This window comes from Dreissena polymorpha, chromosome 5, assembly GCF_020536995.1.
Source record: "Dreissena polymorpha isolate Duluth1 chromosome 5, UMN_Dpol_1.0, whole genome shotgun sequence".
Lineage (NCBI taxonomy): Eukaryota > Metazoa > Mollusca > Bivalvia > Myida > Dreissenidae > Dreissena > Dreissena polymorpha.
The window spans coordinates 67,912,857-67,936,763 of record NC_068359.1 but is presented as its reverse complement, the minus strand read 5'-3'; the positions used below and the strand labels follow the sequence as shown (position 1 = coordinate 67,936,763).

General features: G+C 36.1%; 2 protein-coding genes across 7 annotated transcripts in view; one reads left to right on the top strand and one right to left on the bottom strand.

The window, feature by feature from the left end:
- On the top strand, positions 1 to 16,789 carry LOC127831965 (ciliogenesis and planar polarity effector 2-like). 2 transcript variants are annotated; one of them, XM_052357059.1, is made up of 5 exons: positions 1 to 182; positions 2,986 to 3,132; positions 9,159 to 9,283; positions 11,345 to 11,481; positions 16,453 to 16,789. In XM_052357059.1, the coding sequence occupies exons 1-5, from the start codon at positions 74 to 76 to the stop codon at positions 16,709 to 16,711; spliced, it is 777 nt and encodes a 258-aa protein (XP_052213019.1). In that variant the 5' UTR covers positions 1 to 73; the 3' UTR covers positions 16,712 to 16,789. The 2 variants fall into 2 exon arrangements, with proteins under 2 accessions (XP_052213019.1, XP_052213020.1); XM_052357060.1 differs by lacking the exon at positions 1 to 182 and adding an exon at positions 1,387 to 2,170.
- Positions 16,790 to 22,176: 5,387 nt separating this feature from the next.
- LOC127831039 (uncharacterized) overlaps positions 22,177 to 23,907 on the bottom strand; it is a 47,830-nt gene continuing 46,099 nt past the window's right edge. For all 5 annotated transcript variants that reach the window (XM_052356022.1, XM_052356019.1, XM_052356020.1 and 2 more), the window contains one exon: positions 22,177 to 23,238. In XM_052356022.1, coding sequence (XP_052211982.1) covers positions 23,061 to 23,238 — 178 coding nt within the window. In that variant the 3' untranslated portion in view covers positions 22,177 to 23,060. The remainder of the gene's footprint in view (positions 23,239 to 23,907) is intronic.

The window sequence follows — 23,907 nt, the reverse complement described above, 5'->3', positions numbered from 1 at the left end:
CCTTTGTTATGAATTCGTCATCACATATTCATTGTTTACAGCGGTTATTTTGAGAATATCTTTGTCATTTTCAATGTTTAGTCCAGGGACATACATCCAGCATGACTGGAACATGTCGGGGGAAGGCCATGATTCCATGTCGTGTCTATTTACCAGAAACAAGCAGAAACTGAGAACATTTGGTAAACCGTGTTTTTTATTAACAGTCTGTGGATCAGTTCCGTTCGACCTTTTGCATTTTCGCTGCAAATTTGACACCTGCGTTAGACCCATATCTGTATCTTCGTGGGATGAAAGATAATTCTTATATCTACAATTCAAGTCCAATTTGACTGAAATCGGGCACTTATAAGTATGTAAATTACGCAAGTAAACAACTCACCCAACGAATCAAAATCCGATCCAAGTCCAGCAGTTCTGACACTCATATTTATTTATAGACCAGTTCATTGTTATTGTTTTGATTCCCGATTTTTGCACATGCGCAATGCACTGGTAGGCAAAAGCATTGGTTACAGCTAACGCAAAACATATGGATAACGAGACTTGTTTAGTCAATAAATCGAAAAGAAACAAAAAAAACCAACACCTAAATAATATTTCAAAAATACAATATTAAGTGCCAAAAGAATGTATTTACACATTTATTTGCATCTTAAAAGAACTTGTCATTAGCTTTAAAGTAAAGATTGTCTGAAGACAATTTGACACAACAAAGAGCTCTATGCATTAGCCGTATTATTATTTGCAGAAAAGCTTCAATAAATTACAATAATGATACATCTAATTATAAAATAATAATTATCAATTGCATGCGTACTTTTGAGTAATAAAAAATTAGTGATAGAATGTGTCAGTGGTCAATTGAAAATAAACGTACATGTACTACAAAGCCCTATTAAAAGCGAAGTGCATGACGGTATTTTCATGTAGTTTTAATGTGGATGGGTTTTGTACAGAGAATGACGCTATTGAGGAATATTAACATAAAAACTGAAAAACACAACGTCACATGATGCAAATTGAAATGTGTATTCATGTATATTGTAAACTCGTTACTAGTGAGTATGAGTGACAACTATTTAACACACACACACACACACTCACACACACACACACATATATATATAATATAATATATATATATATATATATATATATATATATATATATATATATATATATATATATAATATAATATATACATATTGTTTCATTATTATTTACCCCCATTGATGTCAAACGTAATTTCTTGTTTTTATGATGTCGTTCGTGCATGTCGTAACATTACATCTTCATAGGGAATGACGTATTTATAATTAACCGACACCCGCTTAATATGTTAAATGTTTTTTTACGTACATTTTATAATTTATAAATACTTTTTTTTTAATAAATAAAACGAGCTTGTTTCTTTACCGTGTTCAATTTCCGATAATCTATAGACTTCAATTTTGTACAATTTGTAACATATCTAATTTAAGCAACTGTTAAGTATGTCGGCGGTAAATTTATTCAACCAAATGACTAGTTACTTAATACTACCAGAAAGTGAAGACATGGTGGCATCATCAATTGTGTTTAATGACCAGACTGTCATCTGCCACCCAGTGTGGTTTATGACACAATGTTAGTAGTTAGGTCTGAACAATATCTGATCAAAACGAGATAATCGGATTATGCAGAACTGAGGGGCAATCAAACACCTGAATACAAAGGCTTACACGATTTTATTATTGATGCAAACAATCAAATGAAAACTATTTCATTTAATTTAATTTAATGTTTATTTAATGTGTCAACATGTTAGTTTTCCCAGACCAGGTCCCTGCCCAGACAAATACCATTATGGTTAATTTGTAAATGTTTTTTATTTGGAATTGATATATTTATTGATTGTGTTCAATCTTATTTGTTTCAGTAAAGTAGAAAAACTTGTTGGCATGTTGAAAAATAAAATCTAAATATAATCGTATAAATATAACCGATCACGCTCTATTTCTCCCCATTGATTGTATCTTTCTTTTTCCTACCAATTCAGTCCGGATGTAAACACGCAGGTGCGCGTGACATCACGCATGAACTGGTCTATAGATGTTTTAAAATGGGGGCCATCTCAAAGGGGTGCTTGACTGTCACTTTTCAGTTTGTTTACAGAGAAGGGAAAACCGTAACTTTGTATACGTTTAAGTGTCATAATTGACAATAAACACATGCCAGGCATATACATTAATTGTAATTAAGAAATATACAAAAGAAAATTGTATGAATCCAGTGTTTAAAATATAAAGATGAAGCTAAGAATAGAATGTTCATTTTCACACTCTAGTAAAGTTTATTTTGTGTGAAAATCAACAAATTATTCAGTGATTTTCATATAAAATGGTTTGGGAATTTTCTATAGGATAGAGCAAATAAGCTAAATTGGGATTGGGATACACAAGGAATATGGCCAATATTTTGACTCACATGATAGTGGAAAAAGCCTTGTCATAGCGCGTTCTAAGTAAACCTAGGTTCTGAGGCTTTAAGTTTACGCATGTGAGTAAAAAGCTATCTCACATTAGCCTTTGCAGTCTGACACTTTATTAGCTTTATTAGTTTTTCATATTTTGGAGGGAGCTTAACAAAAATCCAGTTTAGGCAGAAAGTGGACTCAACAAGCTAATCTGGGAAGACACTTTACACACATGCATTAAGCCCAGTTTTCCTAGAACACATCTCTGTCTGGCTCTGTGTTGCTAGGGATGCCACTCCTGGCAGGTCATATGCATTAGCACCAGTTTTTCTCAGACCAGATTTCATATCTTACTCAGGGTTGCTAGAGAGGCCACCCCTGGCAGGTCATATGCATTAAGCCCAGTTTTCTAGAACACATGTCATATACATGTATATCTGCCACAGGGTTGCTAGAGAGGCCACCCCTGGCAGGTCATATGCAATAAGCCCAGTTTTCCTAGTCCACATGTGATATATCTACCTCAGGGTTGCTAGAGAGGCCCCCTCTGGCAGGTCATATGGAGGAAGTCCGCTACAAGATCTACCTAGCTGGACGTTCAGGGGTTGGCAAGTCTGCAACAGTGGCCAAACTTACAGGAAATGACATTCCTAAGACTCACATGGAAACGCCAGGTTAGATTGCTTTCCTTTTGTCACTTAAATGAGCATTTGATTGTAGCTCACCTGATCATAATGAGCTCTTATTGAGCTTTTGTGATCGCCTTTTGTCAGGTGTGCGGTGTGCAGCGTCATCATTTGCCTTATTAACATTTAAGAGGCCACATTTATTGTCGGATCTTCATAGAACTTTGTCAGAAGATTAATCAAAATGAAAACTTGCACATGTTTAAAAATACCTGTAGGATGATACCTGTAGGATGATTTTGGGCTCTGTGGTAAGGACTCAAGTCCTTTTTAAACCCCTCTTCTTATCGACGTCTTATGGTACTGTATCCGTATGTGTTCTCACAACTAATAAAAATAGCCCTTATTCAGTAAAAAATAGTTCCTTAAGTATGGTAAAGAATGAATGTCCTTTTGACAAACAACAGTTGTGATCACTAAAACTTATACACTATGTCCCCATTCCAATGTAGATCAATCCTGCTCTTGAATTCTAATACATTCTTGGCATCAACTACACATTGAGGCAAGTCATTCCACATGTTAATCACTCTTCTGGAAAATTGATTTTGACAAAAAGATGTTCTGGACTTTGGTTTCTCAAGCTTTAGGTTATGTCCTCTAGTTGATGATGTATAATTGAAAAAGTTCTCAAAAACGCAATCATCTATATTTTTGACTATTTTAAATGTTTGAATGGCATCCCCACGAATTCTGCGTGAATGGTTCAGGTTGGTTGAAAAACATTACCCCCAAGGGGCCAGGCATTTTTCCTTATATGGCTTTAGTAAAACCTTCTTAACATAATATAGTCAACATTTATTTCCAATCTTCATTAAATTTTGGCTGAAAATTTGTCCCAATCATATCTTGAACGAGTTCAAAAATGGTTCCTGTTGGTTGAAAAATATGGCCGCCAGGGGGCAGGGTTATTTTCCATATAAGGCTATAGTAAAACCTTGTTAACGCTTTAAATGCTGGAACCGAAATTTGAAGGCCTTTGCAAACAGTTTGGATCCAGATTAGACGCCACAGAACGTGGCGTATCATCAGGATCCAAACTGTTTGCCATTTTCATATTATTTTTTGGAAAAAAATGGAAGAAAATGCTAATTTTAGAAATTCATCAGACAACATTTTAGCAGACAACAAATTTCCCAGCATGCAAAGGGTTAACACTCTAGAGGCCACATTTATTGTCTGATCCTCATGAAACTTGGTCAGAAGATTTGTCTCAATGATACCTTAGACGAGATCGAAAATGGTTCCAGTTGTTGGAAAAACATGACCAATAGGGGGTGGGGCATTTTTCGTCATAAGGCTATAGTAAAACCTAACTAACACTCTAGTAGCAACATTTATAGTCAGAGCTTCATGAAACTTGGTAAGCAGATTTGTTTCAATGATATCTTAGAAGAGATCAAAAATGGTTCCAGTTGTTGGATAAAAAAAATGCAAGGGGTTGAGGGATTTTTCCTTATATATGGCTATAGTAAAGTAAAACTAAAACCTTCTTAACTCTCTAGTTGATACTTTGGCCAAGTTTAAAAATGGTTTCAAAAACATCTCACAAGTTGTTGAGAGCAGCTCAGTTCCCTTAAGTCTCAGGTGAGTGACTATGGATCTCTGGCCCTGTTGTTTAGATAAATTGAGGGCAACATGCTCATTGTGAGCTTTTGTGATATTTATGCCCCCTTTCGAAGAAAAGGGGGCATATAGTGATTGGACTGTCCGTCTGTCTGTCCGTCTTTCCGTCACACTTTGCGTTTAGGTTTTGAAAAATGCTCATAACTTCTATGTCCCTTGAGATATAACCTTCATATTTGGTATGCATGTGTATATGGACAAGGCCTTTCCGTATGCACAAATTTTTTTACCCCTGTGACCTTGACCTTGAACTTAGGGTCTGCATTAAGGTTTCAAAATCTGCGTTTAGGTTTCAAAAAAATGCTCATAACTTCTATGTCCCTTGAGATATAACCTTCATATTTGGTATGCATGTATGTATGGACAATGCCTTTCCATACGCACACAATTTTTTACCCCTGGGACCTTGACCTTGAACTTAGGGTCTGCGTTTAGGTTCGGAATCTGTGTTTAGGTTTCGAAAAATGCTTATTACTTCTATGTCCCTTGAGATGTAACCTTCATATTTGGTATGCATGTGTATATGGACAAGGCCTTTCCATACGCACAAAAATTTTACCCCTGTGACCTTGACCGTAAGGTCCGCGTTTAGGTTTCGAAATCTGCGTTTAGGTTTCGAAAAATGCTCATTACTTCTATGTCTCTTGAGACATAACCTTCATATTTGGTATGCATGTGTATATGGACAAGGCCTTTCCATACGCGCAAAAATGTTTACCCCTGTGACCTTGACCTTGAACTTAGGGTCCTCGTTAAGGTTTCGAAAAATGCTCATAACTTTTATGTCCCTTGAGATATAACCTTCATATTTGGTATGCATGTGTATATGGACGAGGCCTTTCCATGCGCACAAAAATTTTGACCCCTGTGACCTTGACCTTGAAGTTAGGGTCCGCGTTTAAGTTTCGAAATCTGCGTTTAGGTTTTGAAAATGCTCATAACTTCTATGTCCCTTGAGATATAACCTTCATATTTGGTATGCATGTGTTTTTGGACAAGAACTTTCCATACGCACACACATTTTGACCCCTGTGACCTTGACCTTGAACTTAGGGTCCGCGTTTAGGTTTTGAAATCTGCGTTAAGGTTTCGAAAAAAGCTCATAACTTCTATCAAGTGTTTAGAGGGGGCATAAGTCATCCTATGGAGACAGCTCTTGTTGTCTGTAGAGTTTGTCATCAATATTTGTGAAAACTATAGGACGCATTTATTGCCCATTCTTCATGAAACATGGTCTGAAAATTTGTCACAATTATATTGCAGCTGTGTTGAAAAGTAGGTCATGTGAGGTCAAAAACTATCTCACTAGGTCAATTTAAGGAAGAATATTCAAGCTGTATTTTTTTCCCTCAAAGTTGAAGCATAATTTTTTGTTAAATATTATGTCTTATAAATTTTGTGTAATTTCATTATGAAAATATTAAAAACAATGAAGAAAATGTGTAAGAATTGCATATTGTTTATAATCTACTGTATGGCATTTACTTCTGACCATTTGTTAAATGTATAGGGACTTATTGGCAAAATGTCAAAATGACATTTTCATTCTTATTGTAACATATTCCAAAAATAGAATTCTACAAGCCAAATCAGAAACCGCTTTTTATGTAGACTCATTTCTGAAAAGAAACGTTTGTTCATATATAATTATTATTTTTAATAAATGCAAATAAAAAGCATAACAAACACAAAATTTGTAATGATTTTATTAATTGTTATGCCCCCCTTCGAAGAAGAGGGGGTATAATGCTTTGTACATGTCGGTCGGTCGGTCTGTCGGTCGGTCCGTCCACCAGGTGGTTTCCGGATGATAACTCAAGAATGCTTAGGCCTAGGATCATGAAACTTCATATGTACATTGATCATGACTCGCAGATGACCCCTATTGATTTTGAGGTCACTAGGTCAAAGGTCAAGGTCACTGTGACCCAAAATATTAAAATGGTTTCCGGATGATAATTCAAGAACGCTTATGCCTAGGATCATGAAACTTAATAGGTAGATTGATCATGACTCGCAGATGACCCCTATTAATTTTCAGGTCACTAGGTCAAAGGTCAAGGTCACGTTGACCCGAAATAGTAAAATGGTTTCCGGATGATAACTCAAGAACGCTTATGCCTAGGATCATGAAACTTGATAGGTAGATTGATCATGACTCGCAGATGACCCCTATTGATTTTCAGGTCACTAGGTCAAAGGTCAAGGTCACGGTGACCCGAAATAGTAAAATGGTTTCCGGATGATAACTCAAGAACGCTTATGCCTAGGATCATGAAACTTTATAGGTACATTGATCATGACTGGCAGATGACCCCTATCAATTTTCAGGTCAAAGGTCAAGGTAACGGTGACCTGAAATAGTAAAATGGTTTCTGGATGATAACTCAAGAATGCTTATGCCTAGGATCATGAAACTTGATAGGTAGATTGATCATGACTCGCAGATGACCCCTATTGATTTTCAGGTCACTAGATCAAAGGTCAAGGTCACAGTGACCCGAAATAGTAAAATGGTTTCCCGATGATAACTCAAGAAAGCTTATGGCTAGGATCATGAAACTTCATAGGTACATTGATCATGACTCGCAGATGACCCCTATTGATTTTCAGGTCACTAGGTCAAAGGTCAAGGTCACAGTGACAAAAAATATATTTACAAAATGGCTGTCACTACAACTGAGAGCCCATATGGGGGGCATGCATGTTTTACAAACAGCCCTTGTTTAGTTAAATTTTGTTAAAACCCATGGATTACATATATTAAGTATAAAATATGTCTGGAGATACAACATTTAGTATGACCAAGTAGTTAAGGTGTTATAGCCTTGTTATCCAATCGACACTTGTGAAATCCCAAAATGGGGACAGAATTTGTTCTTTCTCAAATTCTATTATTTTAATTCAAGTAAAAGTGTACAGTCCTGTGGTTAAAATCTATCAAAATCTATCAATTTGAAGGCATTTTTGACAATTAAAAAATGCTTAATCCACACTCTGTATGAGAGTTCTTACAATGTTTTATCTGAAAACTTATGCTTTATCTCAATTAAAAATGAGCAATCAATTCAGTAAGATTTGTAACTAAAGATCGTAAGATTCTTAATCTCTGAGCTAACTGATTACCGTGTAATTGAGTACAGTATGTTGATAAAAGACAGATGTGATTGGTAAGGTGTATCTTCTTCTTGTTTTGAGTTACATGTACTGTGCGGAAGGACACAGTAAACATTAAAATCATGTGCACAGTATACACACTGTACATGTACTGTGCGGAAGGACACGGTAAACATTAAAATCATGTACACAGTATACACACTGTACATGTACTGTGTGGAAGGACAAGGTAAACATTAAAATCATGTACACAGTATACACACTGTACATGTACTGTGCGGAAGGACACAATAAACATTAAAATCATGTACACAGTATACACACTGTACATGTACTGTGCGGGAGGACACAGTAAACATTAAAATCATGTACACAGTATACACACTGTACATGTACTGTGCGGAAGGACACGGTAAACATTAAAATCATGTACACAGTATACACACTGTACATGTACTGTGTGGAAGGACAAGGTAAACATTAAAATCATGTACACAGTATACACACTGTACATGTACTGTGCGGAAGGACATGGTAAAATTTCAAGTCATGTACACATTATATACACACAGTAGATGTAATGTGCGGAAAGACATGGTAAAATTTCAAGTCATGTATACATTATATACATGTACTGTGCGGAAGGACACGGTAAACATGTAAATCATGTACACAGTATACACACTACAATACATGTACTTTGCAAATATTTATTGCAATAATAATTGGTTCTGTCATTAGAGGATGTTATGTAAATATTGAGCCTCATATTAGGAAAAAGGGGCTTAATGCTTATGGGTAAAGTGTCCCAGATTGGACAGGCCAATGTGAGACAACACTATCTGCCTTTACTGGATATTCACTAAGAAGAGACTTCCTTTATACAGAAAATAGCTTTTACCCTTTTCCACTTAGAAGCAAAATGAAAATGGCAATGTGCAAACAGCATACAACCAGAACAGACTGCGAGTTACTCGCAGTCTGTTCAGGTTGAATGCTGTTTGCTGCTCATCAGTATCTAAGGTTTGGAGTTGAAGCCTTAAAAACTTGAATCTAGTAAGAAAGGTCTTGGATGAAATATAACTTTCTGAGCAACTACAAATGTGTGAAAATATGTATCTAAGTGGTAAAGTGTTTAAGCAGAAAGTGTCATCCTTGATGAGTATGTGCAGACTTTACCCCACTTTACGCACGTGCATTAAGACCAGTTTTCCTTGACTAATGCTCATATCTAATATTTAATATGACTGCACTTATTTTACATATTTCAGGTGTACAGACAAGCTCTTGCTTCTGGCCAGTAAAGGTTATAGACATCAACAAGGTCACGTTGTTCCACCTGCAGTTTTGGGATGCGGGGGAGATGGCGTGTAAGAAGTACAGTCACATTGCTAGCGTAAGTTTAAGCAGTGTACTTGAACATCCGGTTCCATAGATGCTGCACTTATACTGACCCCAAAAAAATTATTAGATATTATAAGATATTACAGTAAAATGAATGTTGTGCAATTGATACAATAAATTATTAAACAAAGTCAGCAGAATCCTTCATTAAAGTTTTGTTTACTGTTATAAGTTTTGTGAGTAAATTTTGATTGAATGTTCATGTTTTGCACCATAAATCTGCTTTTAAACTAGGCCCAATATGTTATGCTTTCACTTGATAGTTCAAATGGAATTTAGGCTTGTCTACCCCAGTTTTATTTGTCTGTGTTTGTGTGTCTCATTTGCATTTTTCGATTTTTGAATTAAGGCCAATGCTCACTTGCCATAAATAAAGGACCTCATATTTGTGATATGTTGAATGTCTTACTTATAAGTTATGTCCAACTGACAATTATTATAACTGCTTTATACTGCTTTATTAACCCTTTCTCACTCAGAAGCAAAGTGAAAATGGCTATGTGCAAACAGCATAAAACCAGAACAGCCTGCGAGATATGTTTAAAATCTTTGCCATTGTTAATTTTTGCTATCATCTGCCAAATGCTGTGGGATATAGAATCCGGTGTGTGTGTGAGTGTGTGTGTATGTACTTTTGTCACAAAACCTTTTAGGGCTAAATCTCAGAAACTATATAAGATATCAACATGAAACTGCATGTTTTACTTAAATCTTGAAAACTCAAAAAGGTTTTAACTCATAACTTAATAGGTAGGTGAATCTAATTGAGGGGATGGGAAGTGCACAATAATTAAAACTATTGATTCCATATATTTTTTTGGAAGTTTTACCCCTTTGTGTATTCCTTTAATGAATTTTGCCTGGATCATATGTTTAACAAAATAAGAAGTATGAAATTTAAATTTTATAGGTAGAAGTATCTATTTTAGGAGATGTTATGTTTATAAGAGCAATAATTTTTAATTTAATATTTTTACAGTTATTGCACCTTGTAAGTGTATACTTTAATTTTGTGCAGTGCATATCTTGAAAATGATAAGCTGTATTATTTGAGCTATTTTTGTATAAAGATATCAATGAGGGGAAGTTCAGTGTATAAGAACCATACCTCATACCAACAATTTTACAGTTACTTAAAGTTGTGCTGAAATTTTGTTTAGAGAACATTTTTACTATAATATGAGGGATCAAGATGAAATTTCATAGTTAAGAATCTTGCATTTTTTGAAAACCAGTTCTTAAATCTGAATAACCTATGGCTTCTGACAAAGTGGAATGAATGCAGTAATTCATTCAAGACATTAATAGTTCTATAAAAACATGGGAGTCTTCTTGTATGCCTTTTCCCTTACATATAAGGTTCTGTAATAAAGCGCACTCCTCTCTGAAGAATGTTTTGTATGATGAATTTTTTCCCCCCAAAGTACCTTAACATCAGGGACGCTTACTTGTATTCTCTGTTGTTAAATGTAGCCAAAATGCTTATCAAAATTCAAAAAAATGAAGCTATTTTGGCCCAACATAAGAAAATGTTATATGAACTGTTATTCTGTATCAAACAGTGCTATTAGCCCCAAAATAAGAGCTTAGGATCTTATAACCAAGAGATGAGAAATTGTCATATGAACTGTTTGTCTGTATCTAACATTGCAGGTCTGCACAGAGAGGGTTGACTGTATTTTGTTCTTTATCCTACATTGCAGGCCTGTACAGAGAGGGTGGGCTGTATATTGTTCTGTATCCTACATTGCAGGCATGCATAGAGAGGGTTGACTGTATCTTGTTCTGTATCCCACATTGCAGGCCTGTACAGAGAGGGTGGGCTGTATATTGTTCTTTATCCTACATTGCAGGCATGCATAGAGAGGGTTGACTGTATATTGTTCTGTATCCCACATTGCAGGCCTGTACAGAGAGGGCGGGCTGTATATTGTTCTGTATCCTACATTGCAGGCATGCACAGAGAAGGTAGACTGTATTTTGTTTTGTATCCCACATTGCAAACTTGCACAGAGAAGGTGGACTGTATTTTGTTCTGTATCCCACATTGCAGGCTTGCACAGAGAAGGTGGACTGTATTTTGTTCCTGTTCTCCCTTGTCGACAAGTCCAGCTTTGAGGAGCTGCACCAACAGATCAGTAGGCTGTCTAATCCACAGGACAACATTGCTAAAATTGTTATAGCAACCAAGTACGTCATTATTATTTTTGACTTGAAAATAGTAATGTAAATTCGTTTTTAAATGTTTGATCATGATAGTGCTATTGATAATAAACGCATATGCTTGTTAAGGTAGATGTTTGTTTAAAATCCTTATAAAAGCATATCTTGTATAACATGTTTTTGAACATTATTGCTGCTACATGGTATCACTTTGGTTTTAAGATCATATACATGTATACATTGTATGTTTTATATTAAATAAAAAAAAAAATCCTTTTTGTATGATTTTTAGCTCATCTATTTTTTGAAAAAAAAAATGAGCTATTGTCATCACCTTGGCGTCGGCGTCTGCTTCAGCGTCGGTATCGGGTTAAGTTTTGCGCTAAGGTCCACTTTTCTCATAAAGTATCAATGCTATTGCATTCAAACTTGGTACACTTACTTACTATCATGAGGGGAATAGGCAGGCAAAGTAAGATAACTCTGGCGTGCATTTTGACAGAATTATGTGTCCTTTTTATACTTAGAAAAATGAAAAAATTTGATAAGTTTTGTGTTTAGGTCCATTTTATTCCTTAAGTATCAAAGCTATTGCTTTCATACTTGCAACACTTACTAAGTATCATAGGCGGACTGTGCAGGCAAAGTTATGTAACTCTGACTGGCATTTCAACAGAATTATGTGCCCTTTTTATACATAAAAAATTGAAAATTTGGTAAAGTTTTGTGTTTAGGTCCACTTTATTCCTAAAGTATCAAAGCTATTGCTTTCATACTTGCAACACTTACTAACTATCATAAGGGGACTGTGCAGGCAAAGTTATGTATCTCTGACTCGCATTTTGATGGAATTATGGGCCCTTTATACTAAGAAAATTGAAAATTTGGTTAAGTTGTATTTTGGTCCACTTTATCCCTAAAGTATCATAGATATTGCTTTCATACTTGGAACACTCGCAAACTATCATAAGGGGACAGTAAAGGACAAGTTGCATAACTCTGATAGTCCTTTTTACGGACTTATTGCCCTTTTTTTACTTTGAAAATATGGTTAAATTTGGTGTTTAGATCCACTTTACTTCTAAAGTATCAAGGCTATTGCTTTCAAACTTCAAATACTTTCATGCTATCATGAGGGTACTGTACCTGGCAAGTTGAATTTTACCTTGACCTTTGGACGACCTTGACTCTCAAGGTCAAATTATAAAAAATTTCTAAAATTGCCATAACTTCTTTATTTATGATTAGATTTCATTGATACAGCACTTACCTGACATACCACAATAGACTCCACCTAAACCATCCCCCACGCCCCCCCCCCCCCCCCCCCGAATCCCCCACCCCAAAAAAAGGTTGGGTTTTTTGGTGTGTTTTTTAAAGATCATCTAATAAATGACCACCATACCCTCACACTACCCCGAACAACCCCCCCCCCCCAAAAAAAAATAATTTTTTTTGAAACATGTTATTTTTTGCATTTTTAGCTTAACTATTATATATGAAATATATATAGTGGAGCTATCCTACTCACCCCGGTGTCGGCGTTTCGGTTAGCGTGCAATTGTTAAATTTTTCGTACTACCCCAATTATTTTCATTGTCCCTTGACAAATTGCTTTCATATTTTGCATACTTGTTTACCAACATGACCCCAACCTATAAACAAGAGCAGACAACTCTATCAAGCATTTTGTCATAATTATGGCCCCTTTTCCACTTAGAATATGCAGCAAATGTTAAAGTTTTCGTACTTCCCCATTTATTTTCATTGTTCCTTGACATATTGCTTTCATATTTTGCATACTTGTTTACCAACATCACCCCAACCTATAAACAAGAGCAGACAACTCTATCAAGCATTTTGTCATAAATATTGCCCCTTTTATACTTAGAATATGCATATTATTGATATATCTATGTTAAAGTTTGCGTACTACCCAAAATATTTCCTTTATTCTTTGACATATTGCTTTTATATGTTGCATACTTGTTTACCAATATGACCCTAACCTATAAACAAGAGCAGACCACTGAATCCAGCATTTATATAATTATGGTCCCTTTTACACATAGATAATTGAAAATTTTGCTTAAATTGCCATAAATTCTTTATTTGTGATCACATTTTATTATAACTTTGACAAAATAACACTTACCTGAATACCACAATTGATTCCACCCAAACAATACCCCACGCTCCTACCCAGAATCCCTTCCCCCCCAACCTCCCCCCCCCCCCCCCCAATTTTTATGCCTCCCTTAGAAGAAGAGGGGGTATTGCTTTGCACATGTTGGTCTGTCGGTCCGTCGACCAGGTGGTTTCTGGATGATAACTCAAAAACGCTTATGCCTAGGATCATGAAACTTGATAGGTAGATTGACCATGACTTGCAGATGACCCTAGTGATTTTCAGGTCACTAGGTCAAAGGTCAAGGTCATGGTGACCCGAAATAGTAAAATAGTTTCCGGATGATAACTCAAGAATGCTTATGCCTAGGATTATGAAACTTCATAGGTAGATTGATAATGACTGGCAGATGACCCCTATTGATTTTCAGGTCACTAGGTCAAAGGTCAAGGTCAAAATGACCCGAAATAGTCAAATGGTTTCCGGATGATAACTCAAGAAAGCTTATGCCTAGGATCATGAAACTTCATAGGTACATTGATCATGACTCGCAGATGACCCCTATTGATTTTCAGGTCACTAGGTCAAAGGTCAAGGTCACGGTGACCCGAAATAGTAAAATGGTTTCTGGATGATAACTCAAGAACGCTTATTCCTAGGATCATGAAACTTGATAGGTAGATTGATCATGACTTGCAGTTGAACCTATTGATTTTCAGGTCACTATATCAAAGGTCAAGGTCACGGTTACCCGCAATAGTCAAGGGGTTTCCGGATGATAACTCAAGAACGCTTATGGCTACAATCATAAAACTTCATAGGTTCATTGATCATGACTCGCAGATGACCACTATTGATTTTGAGGTCAAAGGTCAAGGTCATGGTGACCTGAAATAGTAAAATGGTTTCCGGATGATAACTCAAGAACGCTTGTGCCTAGGATCATGAAACTTCATAGGTACATTGATCATAACTCGCAGATGACACCTATTGATTTTCAGGTCACTAGGTTTAAGGTCAAGGTCACTGTGACCCGAAATAGTAAAATGGTTTCCGGATGATAACTGAAGAACGCTTATGCGTAGGATCATGAAACTTGATAGGTAGATTGATCATGACTCCCAGATGACCCCTATTGATTATCAGGTCACAAGGTCAAAGATTAAGGTCATGGTGATCCGAAATAGTAAAATGGTTTCCGGATGATAACTCAAGAACACTTATGGCTAGGATCATGAAACTTCATAGGTACATTGATCATGACTCGCAGATGACCACTATTGATTATCAGGTCACTAGATCAAAGGTCAAGGTCACAGTGACAAAAAACATATTCACACAATGGCTGTCACTACAACGGAGAGCCCATATGGGGGGCATGCATGTTTTACGAACAGCCCTTGTTTTTTGTTTTTTAAACATCATCTAATAAATATCCTCACCAGACATTAAACCCCCCCTCTCACCCCCCTACCCCCCCCCCCAAAAAAAAATTTACATTTTTTTAAACATCATCTAAAAAATTACCCTACCCCACATTATACCCCCCTCTCTCCCCCCTACCCCCCCCCCCCAAAAAAAATTTTTTTTTTCCTTTTTTTATTTTTGAAAGATCCTCTAATAAGTGACCACATCCCACGTTATACCACCTCTCAACCCCCCCCCCCCCCAAAAAAAAAATTATTTTTTTTCCTTTTTTTATTTTTGAAAGATTGTCTTATAAATTTTATTGAATATGAACAATTTCCCCATGATGGCTTACGTTATAATGTCAAGCACTCAAATAGTCGAGCGCGCTGTCCTCTGACAGCTCTTGTTTTTTTCATTTTTGGAAGATAATGTAATAAATGACCACATCCCCACACTATACACCCTCTCCACTCCTCCCCTCCCTCATTTGGGATTGAAATTGAGATAAGTCCCTTCACTTTTAAAATGCAAAATAGATGAGCGGTCTGCATCCGCAAGGCGGTGCTCTTGTTATCATAAGTCATGTGACGAACTTTGTGTGTTTTTTTCCGAAAATTTTGCTTGTTATGACCACTATTTTCTCATTTACTGGCACTGCCATGTTTTGGTCAAAGACATGCGTTATTACTTGCGGATGTGAGGGTGACATGGATTTGCCATCCTGAATATTTTGTCCTTCTTTTTGTCCTGATATGCATGTGAATGACTCAGGTGCACATGTGCATATCTTTACACAGATACTCTCACGAGAACACATGATGAATTTCTCAAATGCACGCGCTGGTTTGAAAGTGCGCACTTACTCTTGATACATACCGCTATTCTCTATTATAATCTATCTGTATTTAAATTTCTATCATAAGAATAAACAATATGGTTATGTCACATGTTGTTAAAATGTTATTTTTATTATTTGTAAAAAAGGTTTATCAATGACTTTGCCTTATTTGACAGTTTTTGAACCACAAGACTCAACAAGATAATACATAATATGATTACAACCAAGTTTGATAAATATCTACCGATACAAGAGGGTGACTTAGTAGGATATCCAACATGGTTAATTAGGAGGTCCACCCATCTAACACTGTTAACAATTTCTGGATAAAGATTATGTCTCCCACCACTTTAGTGGTGTGAGAGACATTTGATTTACCCCCGTGTGTCTGTCACACTTGATGTCTGAACTAAAGTTCTTGTTTGTTTTATATGCACTTTTATAATGCAAAATGCTGATCAGATAGCATGAAATTGCGTCATTTCAAGGTGCCATTTTTTAAAAAATTCCAGTTCAGCCCCCCCTCTGAACATTTTCTGGATACGCCTCTGGGTAAACATGCATACATAAAGAAAATCGATGTCCAATTTCACCTCCATACCACCTAAATGTTCTGTTTTAGATGTGATCAACACGCCCACAGCGAAGTGACACAACGTGATATCAGAGACTTTGAGAAGACGTGGAAAATACCTATCGTCAAAGTGAAAAATGTGCCCGATTCGACCCAGGCAGATATCAACGACACCGTCTTGACTCTTAATACAATTTGTGAGCATTTGTGGCAAAGGGACTTAATTCTTGCTGGCAAAATACCAAAGCCTCAAAGAGTTCAAGAACCTGACACCGTAAAGCGTATAACGTCCGATGAATATGTTTAGATCTTGTTGAAATTTTGCAAACTATTTATGTATTTTTGCTAAGTATTGTTTAATATTATATAAAAAAATACAATTGAATTATTTTGTCATTGTGTTTGTAATGAACTGAAGATACGGCAATATACACGGATGACTACTGATGTATGTAATTTGGCCTGTTGAAAATAAGGTTCAGTGGACAACAGGTTTGCAAAAGATGACTTTTAAGTCGGATTATGCAATGAACAACATTTGCTTCTAATAACGCAAAAACCAGTTGATTTGCCTCACAAGCGCAAAGGCTGTTCGGACTGAGACGGCAGACAGGGTTATAACGTGTCGTTGTCTTAAATATTGTGCCTTTATATTTCCGTGATTCTGCTAAAAGATATTGGTAAATCTGTCTGAAACTGTACACATATTTTCCTTTGTACGGCTTCTGCAATACCTGTGGAAGTGGTTTCTCTTCACTGCACAAGACTGCACTTTACCAAATCTTAAAATTGAATAATATTTTTTATTGTTTGGTTGCCCTCTACCAAATGTTTATCTTCAAGTTGCTAAAACTTGACACGAATGTCCCGTTTTTTAGCTCACCTGAGCGATAGCTCGGGGTGAGCTATTGTGATCACTCACCGTCCGGCGTCCGTCCGGCCGTCTGTCCGTCTGTCTGTCTGTCTGTCTGTCTGTCTGTCTGTCTGTCTGTCTGTCTGTCTGTAAACAATTTGTAAACATCTTCTTCCACTAAACCATTGAGCCAATTTCAACTAAATTTCATGTGGAGCATCCCTAGGTCATGGACAAAAGAATTGTTAAAAAAAATTTGATCACATAACCAAGATGGCCGCCATGACCATATATGGTAAAAACCTTAAAAAATCTTCTTGTCAGAAACCGCTTATCAGATTTACAAAAAATTTCACAGGGATGACCTTTGAAGGCTCCCCTGAAAAAGTTGTTCAAAGAAATTTGATTCGTCAAAAAACATGGCCGCAGGAGCTCGTTGAACTTTGCATGTTTATTCGTTTTTGCCTATTTTGTGAAAACTTTCAAAAATCTTCCACATTTTTCATGCAATCTGTATGAAATTTGGTCAGAATGTTTATCTTGAAGAAATCTTGGTTGGGATTGTATTTGGGTCATCTGGGGTCAAAAACTAGATCACTAGGTCAAATAATAGAAAAACCTTGTGTAGACAATAGAGGTTACATTTTACATCCAATCTTTATGAAATTTGGTCAGAATGTTTGTTTTGATGAAATCTGGGTTGGAATTGTATATAGGTCATCTTGGGTCAAAAACTAGGTCACAAGGTCAAATAATAGAAAAAACCTTTTACAGCATAATTAATTGTTTTTCACTAAGTGTATTAAAATAATTTAAAAATCAGATTAAAGAGAATAAAATTTTCTTTATTATGGTTTTTATTTCATGAAAATCCATAAAGGATAAGTGTTATTAATCGTTGCTTAATTATTGAACAATGCGAAATATCGGTATTGTTTTTTCCCTGACATGCAGTCCCAGATATTAACCGCTTTAAGCTGTAGACTGTGCTTCAATACATCGCCGTGTTATTGAGCTGAAAAATTGATACGCAGTCGGCATACACACCGGTCATCGAGACAAATTAGGCTACTGATGTGAAAACAAATTGTACATCGTAGCGGCTTAAATAAACAATTACATCTGATTAAAGATTAAAGATTGCTGCCGATTTAAATCAATTTGAGTACTTTTTGCATATATTTAATGCCGAATGGGAAGCTGTGTTTAGACTCAAGTTGACAAAAATGGCAACGAGATACTTGCCTGTTGGATATAAGGTGAAAGATCTTGAAGGTGCATAAAATAAGTGGCGCTGGGAATGGTTACACGAGAAAGACTACGCTGTAGTCTACGGGCGGGGAGTGAACTGGTTGAGGAAAGTGGAAGCTTGTGGAAAAGCGATTTGAGAAGTTTGTAAGAAAACCCTAAATTATCAGTCTCGTGGGAAGAAGGCATTTCGTCTCCACGCAGAGGACCCTAATCACATAAAGAATATAAGAACCATCAAGACCAACCAGGTAGGGTTTTTATTTTTTTTAAACTAACACCCCGAATTTGGTCGTATTTTCTGTTGCTAAAGTTTATTGTTTAGTTTTTTTTGCATCAAAAATCAGCAAGATAGATCTAGCCACAGGAGTTTGAAATTTTATCAATATAGCTAATATAATGGCTAAAAAAAAATACCCCTATATAGTATAAAGACTTTTTTAAATTTTATCAATATAGCTAATCTAATGGCTAAAAAAAATACCCCTATATAGTATAAAGTCTTTATACTATATAGGGGTATTTTTTTTTAGCCATTAGATTAGCTATATTGATAAAATTTCAAACTCCTGTGTCTTTATACTATATAGGGTTTTTTTTTAGCCATTAGATTAGCTATATTGATAAAATTTCAAACTCCTGTGATCTAGCAAATTTGCCAATTTTTTTTATTAATAACGTTTGATTCATTGATTGTGAGCTTTTAAAATATTTTGACCTTTGAATAAAGCATAAAACAGGAAAAGAATTTTAACAGTAATTGAAAATACGATCAAATACGCTATTTTTGCTGACTGGGACAGGTCTTTTTTAGTTAAATAAAATGTTTTATTGTCCCCAACATATGAGCCCAGCAGCAAGAAATGTTTTTTTTTTACTTTTTGTAAAACAAATATGGGCAACCTACCGTAACCCAAATTCGACGATGTTCTATTTTTATCGATTAAATGGATGATTATTGTCTTGGAATCATTTCAAAATAATACAGCCGAGTTTAAAATTATTATTTTGTGCTATTTAACATTTCATTATTTCTTTAATTATTTGCTAAATATTGCTTCATGTAACCATTACATCGTCGAATTTGGGTCACACCGGGATACAATTATTAAGCATTCAAACAAAACGATTGGGATAAAAACTAGGGGAACCCATGCTGAAATTTTTAATTTTAACTGTTGAGCAGAAGCCACCATACCCAATTTTCTTAGGTGAATGTGGAGGCTTCTGGAAGCATGATTCTGTGAATATAAATGGTGACAAACATTTGATTCTGCATTTATTAAACATGTATTATTGACTTTAAAGTATGTGTGAAAAATATAATAATTTGTAACGACTGTTACAGGTTTGACCGGGTTCTTCAAAAGCAACACCTGCAGTCGAGTCCATGCCAGACAGTGGGTGCATGTGAATGAATTGCCTTTTGACTAACTTTTGTGTGTTCCTTATACATGAAGATTTTCAAATATATTATGTGTATGTTGTTTTTTTTTAAGAAAATAGAATCACCAGAACAGGTACAGGCACCCTTTTAATGTGTCGAATCCAGGAGCTTCCGGGGGCCTCCGGCCCCCTTGTCCCCTGGGCCCACTGAGGGCCCTGCGGCCCCCTGGCCCGCAGCTTTAAGTTCAGGATTTTCAAAATATCCAAATTTGACTCTGCAAATGCTTTGCTAAAACTTTCTAAAATTTGGCTACACAAAATTCCATTTGGCTAAATAGTGGCTACAGAAATTTGTGGGCCAGGGGAGCCCTGTTTGGATTGTACTTGGGTCATCTGGGGTCAGCAACTAGGCACTAGGTCAAATAATAGAAAAACCTTGTGTAGACTATAGAGGTCACAGTTTTCATCAGACCTTAATGAAATAGAGTCTGGGTTGGGATTGAATTTGGGTCATCTAGGGTCAAAAACTAGGTCAGATTAAAAAAAAACTTTTGTAGACAGTAGAGGTCACAGTCATTAAATCTTTATGAAATTTGACCAGAATATTAATCTTGATGAAATCTGGGTTGGGATTGTATTAGGGTCATCTGGGGTCAAAAACTAGGTCACCAGGTCAAATCATAGAAAAACTTTGTGAAGACAATAGAGGTCATAGTTTTCATATGATCTTAATGAAATATGATCAGAATGTTTATCTTGATAATATCTGATTTTGGATCGTATATGGGTCATCTGGGGTCAAAAATTAAGTCACCAGGCCAATTCTAGTAAAACCTTGTGTAGATGAAAGAGGTCACAGTTTTCATCACGTCTTTATGAAATTATGTCAGAATGTATTAATTAATGAAATTTGGCTTGGGATTGTATATGGGTCTAATAAAATTTAAGTTTATGAAGCAAGGTTAGTCAGGTGAGCGATTCAGGGCCATCATTGCCCTCTTGTTATTCTTTACGAACAATGAATTAAATGAACAATAGAGATGATAGACAAAATACGAGCCGTTTTTATCATAACCAATGTAAAGATTTTGTAACATGTTTAATAACATGTGTTAAGAGTGATCTTTCTTGAACAAAAGTTTTACGCTGTGTTGTGTACCAAAAACTTAATAGTTTAGTTCTCAATAAATTAAATCACGAATAGTAGTGCGTAACCATTTTGTTTGATTAATATTTGGAACGTGCTCTGTGTAAATGGGGTTTAATGCATGTGTGTAGAATGTCGTCCTAGATTTGGCTAGGCAGTCCGCACAACCATATCGTTAAAAAACAGCGAGTACATTTTTAAGATGAACAACTCCTGACACTATGATGTGGGAATGTGCCAGGTAGTGTTCAACGCAAGTAGTTTACGTGCCTGTCCTTACACTTGTTTTTAGCTCACCTGAGCACAACGTGCTCATGGTGAGCTTTTGTGATCGCCTTTTGTCTGTCGTGCGTCGTCAACATTTTGCCTTGTGAACACTCTAGAGGCCACATTTATTGTCCGATCTTCATAAAACATGGTCAGAAAATTTGTCCCATTGATACCTCGACTGAATTCGAAACTGGGTCATGCTGGGTCAAAAACTAGGTCACAAGGTCAAAAAAACAGAAAAACTCTGTGAACACTGTAGAAGTCACATTTGATGCCAAATCTTCGTGTAACTTTGTCATAATGTTTGTCTAAATGATATGTTGGTTGAGTTCAAAAATGGTTCCGGTCCGTTGAAAAACATGGCCGCCAGGGGGCGGGCAGTATTCCTTATATGGCTATATAGAAACCTTGTGAACACTCTAGAAGTCACAACAACTTGGTGGAAACATTGGTTTCATTGATATCTCGGACGAGTTCGTTCTAAAATGGTCCAGATCGGTGAAAAAATATGGCCGCCAGGGGGCGGGGCAGTTTTCCCTATATGTATTTAGTGAAAACATGTGAACACTCTAGAAGTCACAGTTTTGGTCCAATCTTCATGAAATTTGGTCAGAACATGTGTTTTCTGGGTATGACGGTTGAGTTCAAAAATAGTCCAGATCGGTGGAAAAACATGGCCATCAGGGATGGGGGCAGTTTTCTCTATATGTTTATAGTGAAAACATGACTTGTGAACAGTCTAGTTGTGATAAGCCATAATGTTAAAGAAATATAACCTGTTCATACTTTCTAATAGTTAACTAATATAGTTAACTCCCTTGTATGAACAACTGTTTCCTTACAAATTTCATAACTACAACGAAAAGCGAATCTGAAACAAATTGTATTTATTTTGTCGATTTAACAAACTTGAAAAGGCGCATTTACATATCGCGTTCATTTTTATCAAGTCCCATACATGTTTGCGAAACAAGTGTCAGTCTGAATAAATTTAGAACAATTCTCGCATACTTTTTACAGATAAGGTTGAATAAGTTTCTACGTACTTATTTACAGTTTCGTATGGTAGAAGCATCGTTGAAAGAAAGTCAAAAATTGAGATTCACATTTTCTGAACAATTACATTCACACGTATCTCTTGCACAAGGTAAATTCATAAAATTGTGTATCACCATGCAAACACAATTTACTTTCACGTTTCTGCAAATACAAATTTGCATTGCACCCGACAGTAAGTAATTTTGGTCCCGTACGTTTTAGTGCAAAAACAGGCGTCATCGCATCATGTATGTATTTCAGCTTATTGCTCAGCTTTTCCTTTAGTTTTTGAAGAAAGCGCATTTATTGTTAACTAATTGCATCTCAAGTCGAAAGCTTATTTTAGATACGCTCAAGTCCGTGTTTCGTCTAAGCAGTCCACACTTGTGTTGTCCTTGAAAGAGCCTCATAATTGGCGATTGAACCCTTGATCTGCCGGTCATTAGGCGGACACCATTATGTCGCCTACACCCACCTGAATGAGATGTTGGAATGCTGCCCCGTTGTTTACCTTTACATTTATAAAGGCATTTCACCAATGACCACATTCAAAGACAACAGCTTCTCTGTGATTCCACAGACACTGTATTTTCGAAATCGCTGATACTGTTAATCCTTACACTAGTATACGATAACACATGTCTAAATGCCTAAAGTTTACATTCCAATAAATGACTATCAACCAAGTCCGCCATTTAATTATGACCGGAACTCCTAGTCGGACTCCGTATCGGAGAATTCTCCGTGTTGCCTAGGAGCGTTCCGTTTCCGGTCTCGTTCCCGTTTTTTCTGGATTTCCGCCAGGCGTCGCTTTAAGTCCTTCATGCGCATCTTGTTTGCGGTGATGAGCATCTTCGCCTGCTTGTTCTCCGCGTGCAGTATCGTGTCCCATCTGAAATGAAGGAGGCATGTTACCGGGAGCACGTTTTTTAACATCTTAAGACGAATGTAATTTACGGTAAGAAGAATATAATTGACAGTACGACGAATTTAATGCAATGTACGACATATTTGATTCAAGTTAATACGAATTTAATTTAAGGTACGATGAATTTAATTTACGGTAGTCGTTTTGAAGAAGTGCAAAAGCTTATTATTTCAGTAATTATATTAGTGTCCTTTAAATAGCTCGTAGGTCTTTGTTATGAACTTATTGGTCGTATATTTGTTGGGAGCTGTAAATACCATTCCAAACTTAAAGGTCGCAATATCTTCAGTATCACAGAGGCCAGTCGCAAAACATGAAATAATTTGTGCAAATGATCGAGTCGAAAAAGTTGTCCATCTTTCTATTTTCTCTAATATCATTTTTCTAAGGATTTTTATTTAAGCCTCGTTCTGGAAAAAGGGGCCAAACGCATGTGCGTAAAATGTCTTCGATTGTAAAACGAGTGCGATAATATAGAACAAATAAAATGTTCCTTGATTTTATAAATCGGTGTTTTTTAATTGGGGCTTGGATAGATATTTAATAAAGTATCAACATATATATATAGTATTGTTATAACATGATTATATTTGATACTATTGTGTAAATGTAATGTCTTTTAGAAATGTGTCT

Coding starts and splice junctions, on each gene's coding strand:
- LOC127831965 (XM_052357059.1), top strand. CDS start 74: ATGTTTAGTCCAGGGACATACATCCAGCATGACTGGAACATGTCGGGG. Junction 183..2,985: donor GCAGAAACTGAGAACATTTG/GTAAACCGTGTT, acceptor TATCTACCTCAG/GGTTGCTAGAGAGGCCCCCT. Junction 3,133..9,158: donor GACTCACATGGAAACGCCAG/GTTAGATTGCTT, acceptor TACATATTTCAG/GTGTACAGACAAGCTCTTGC.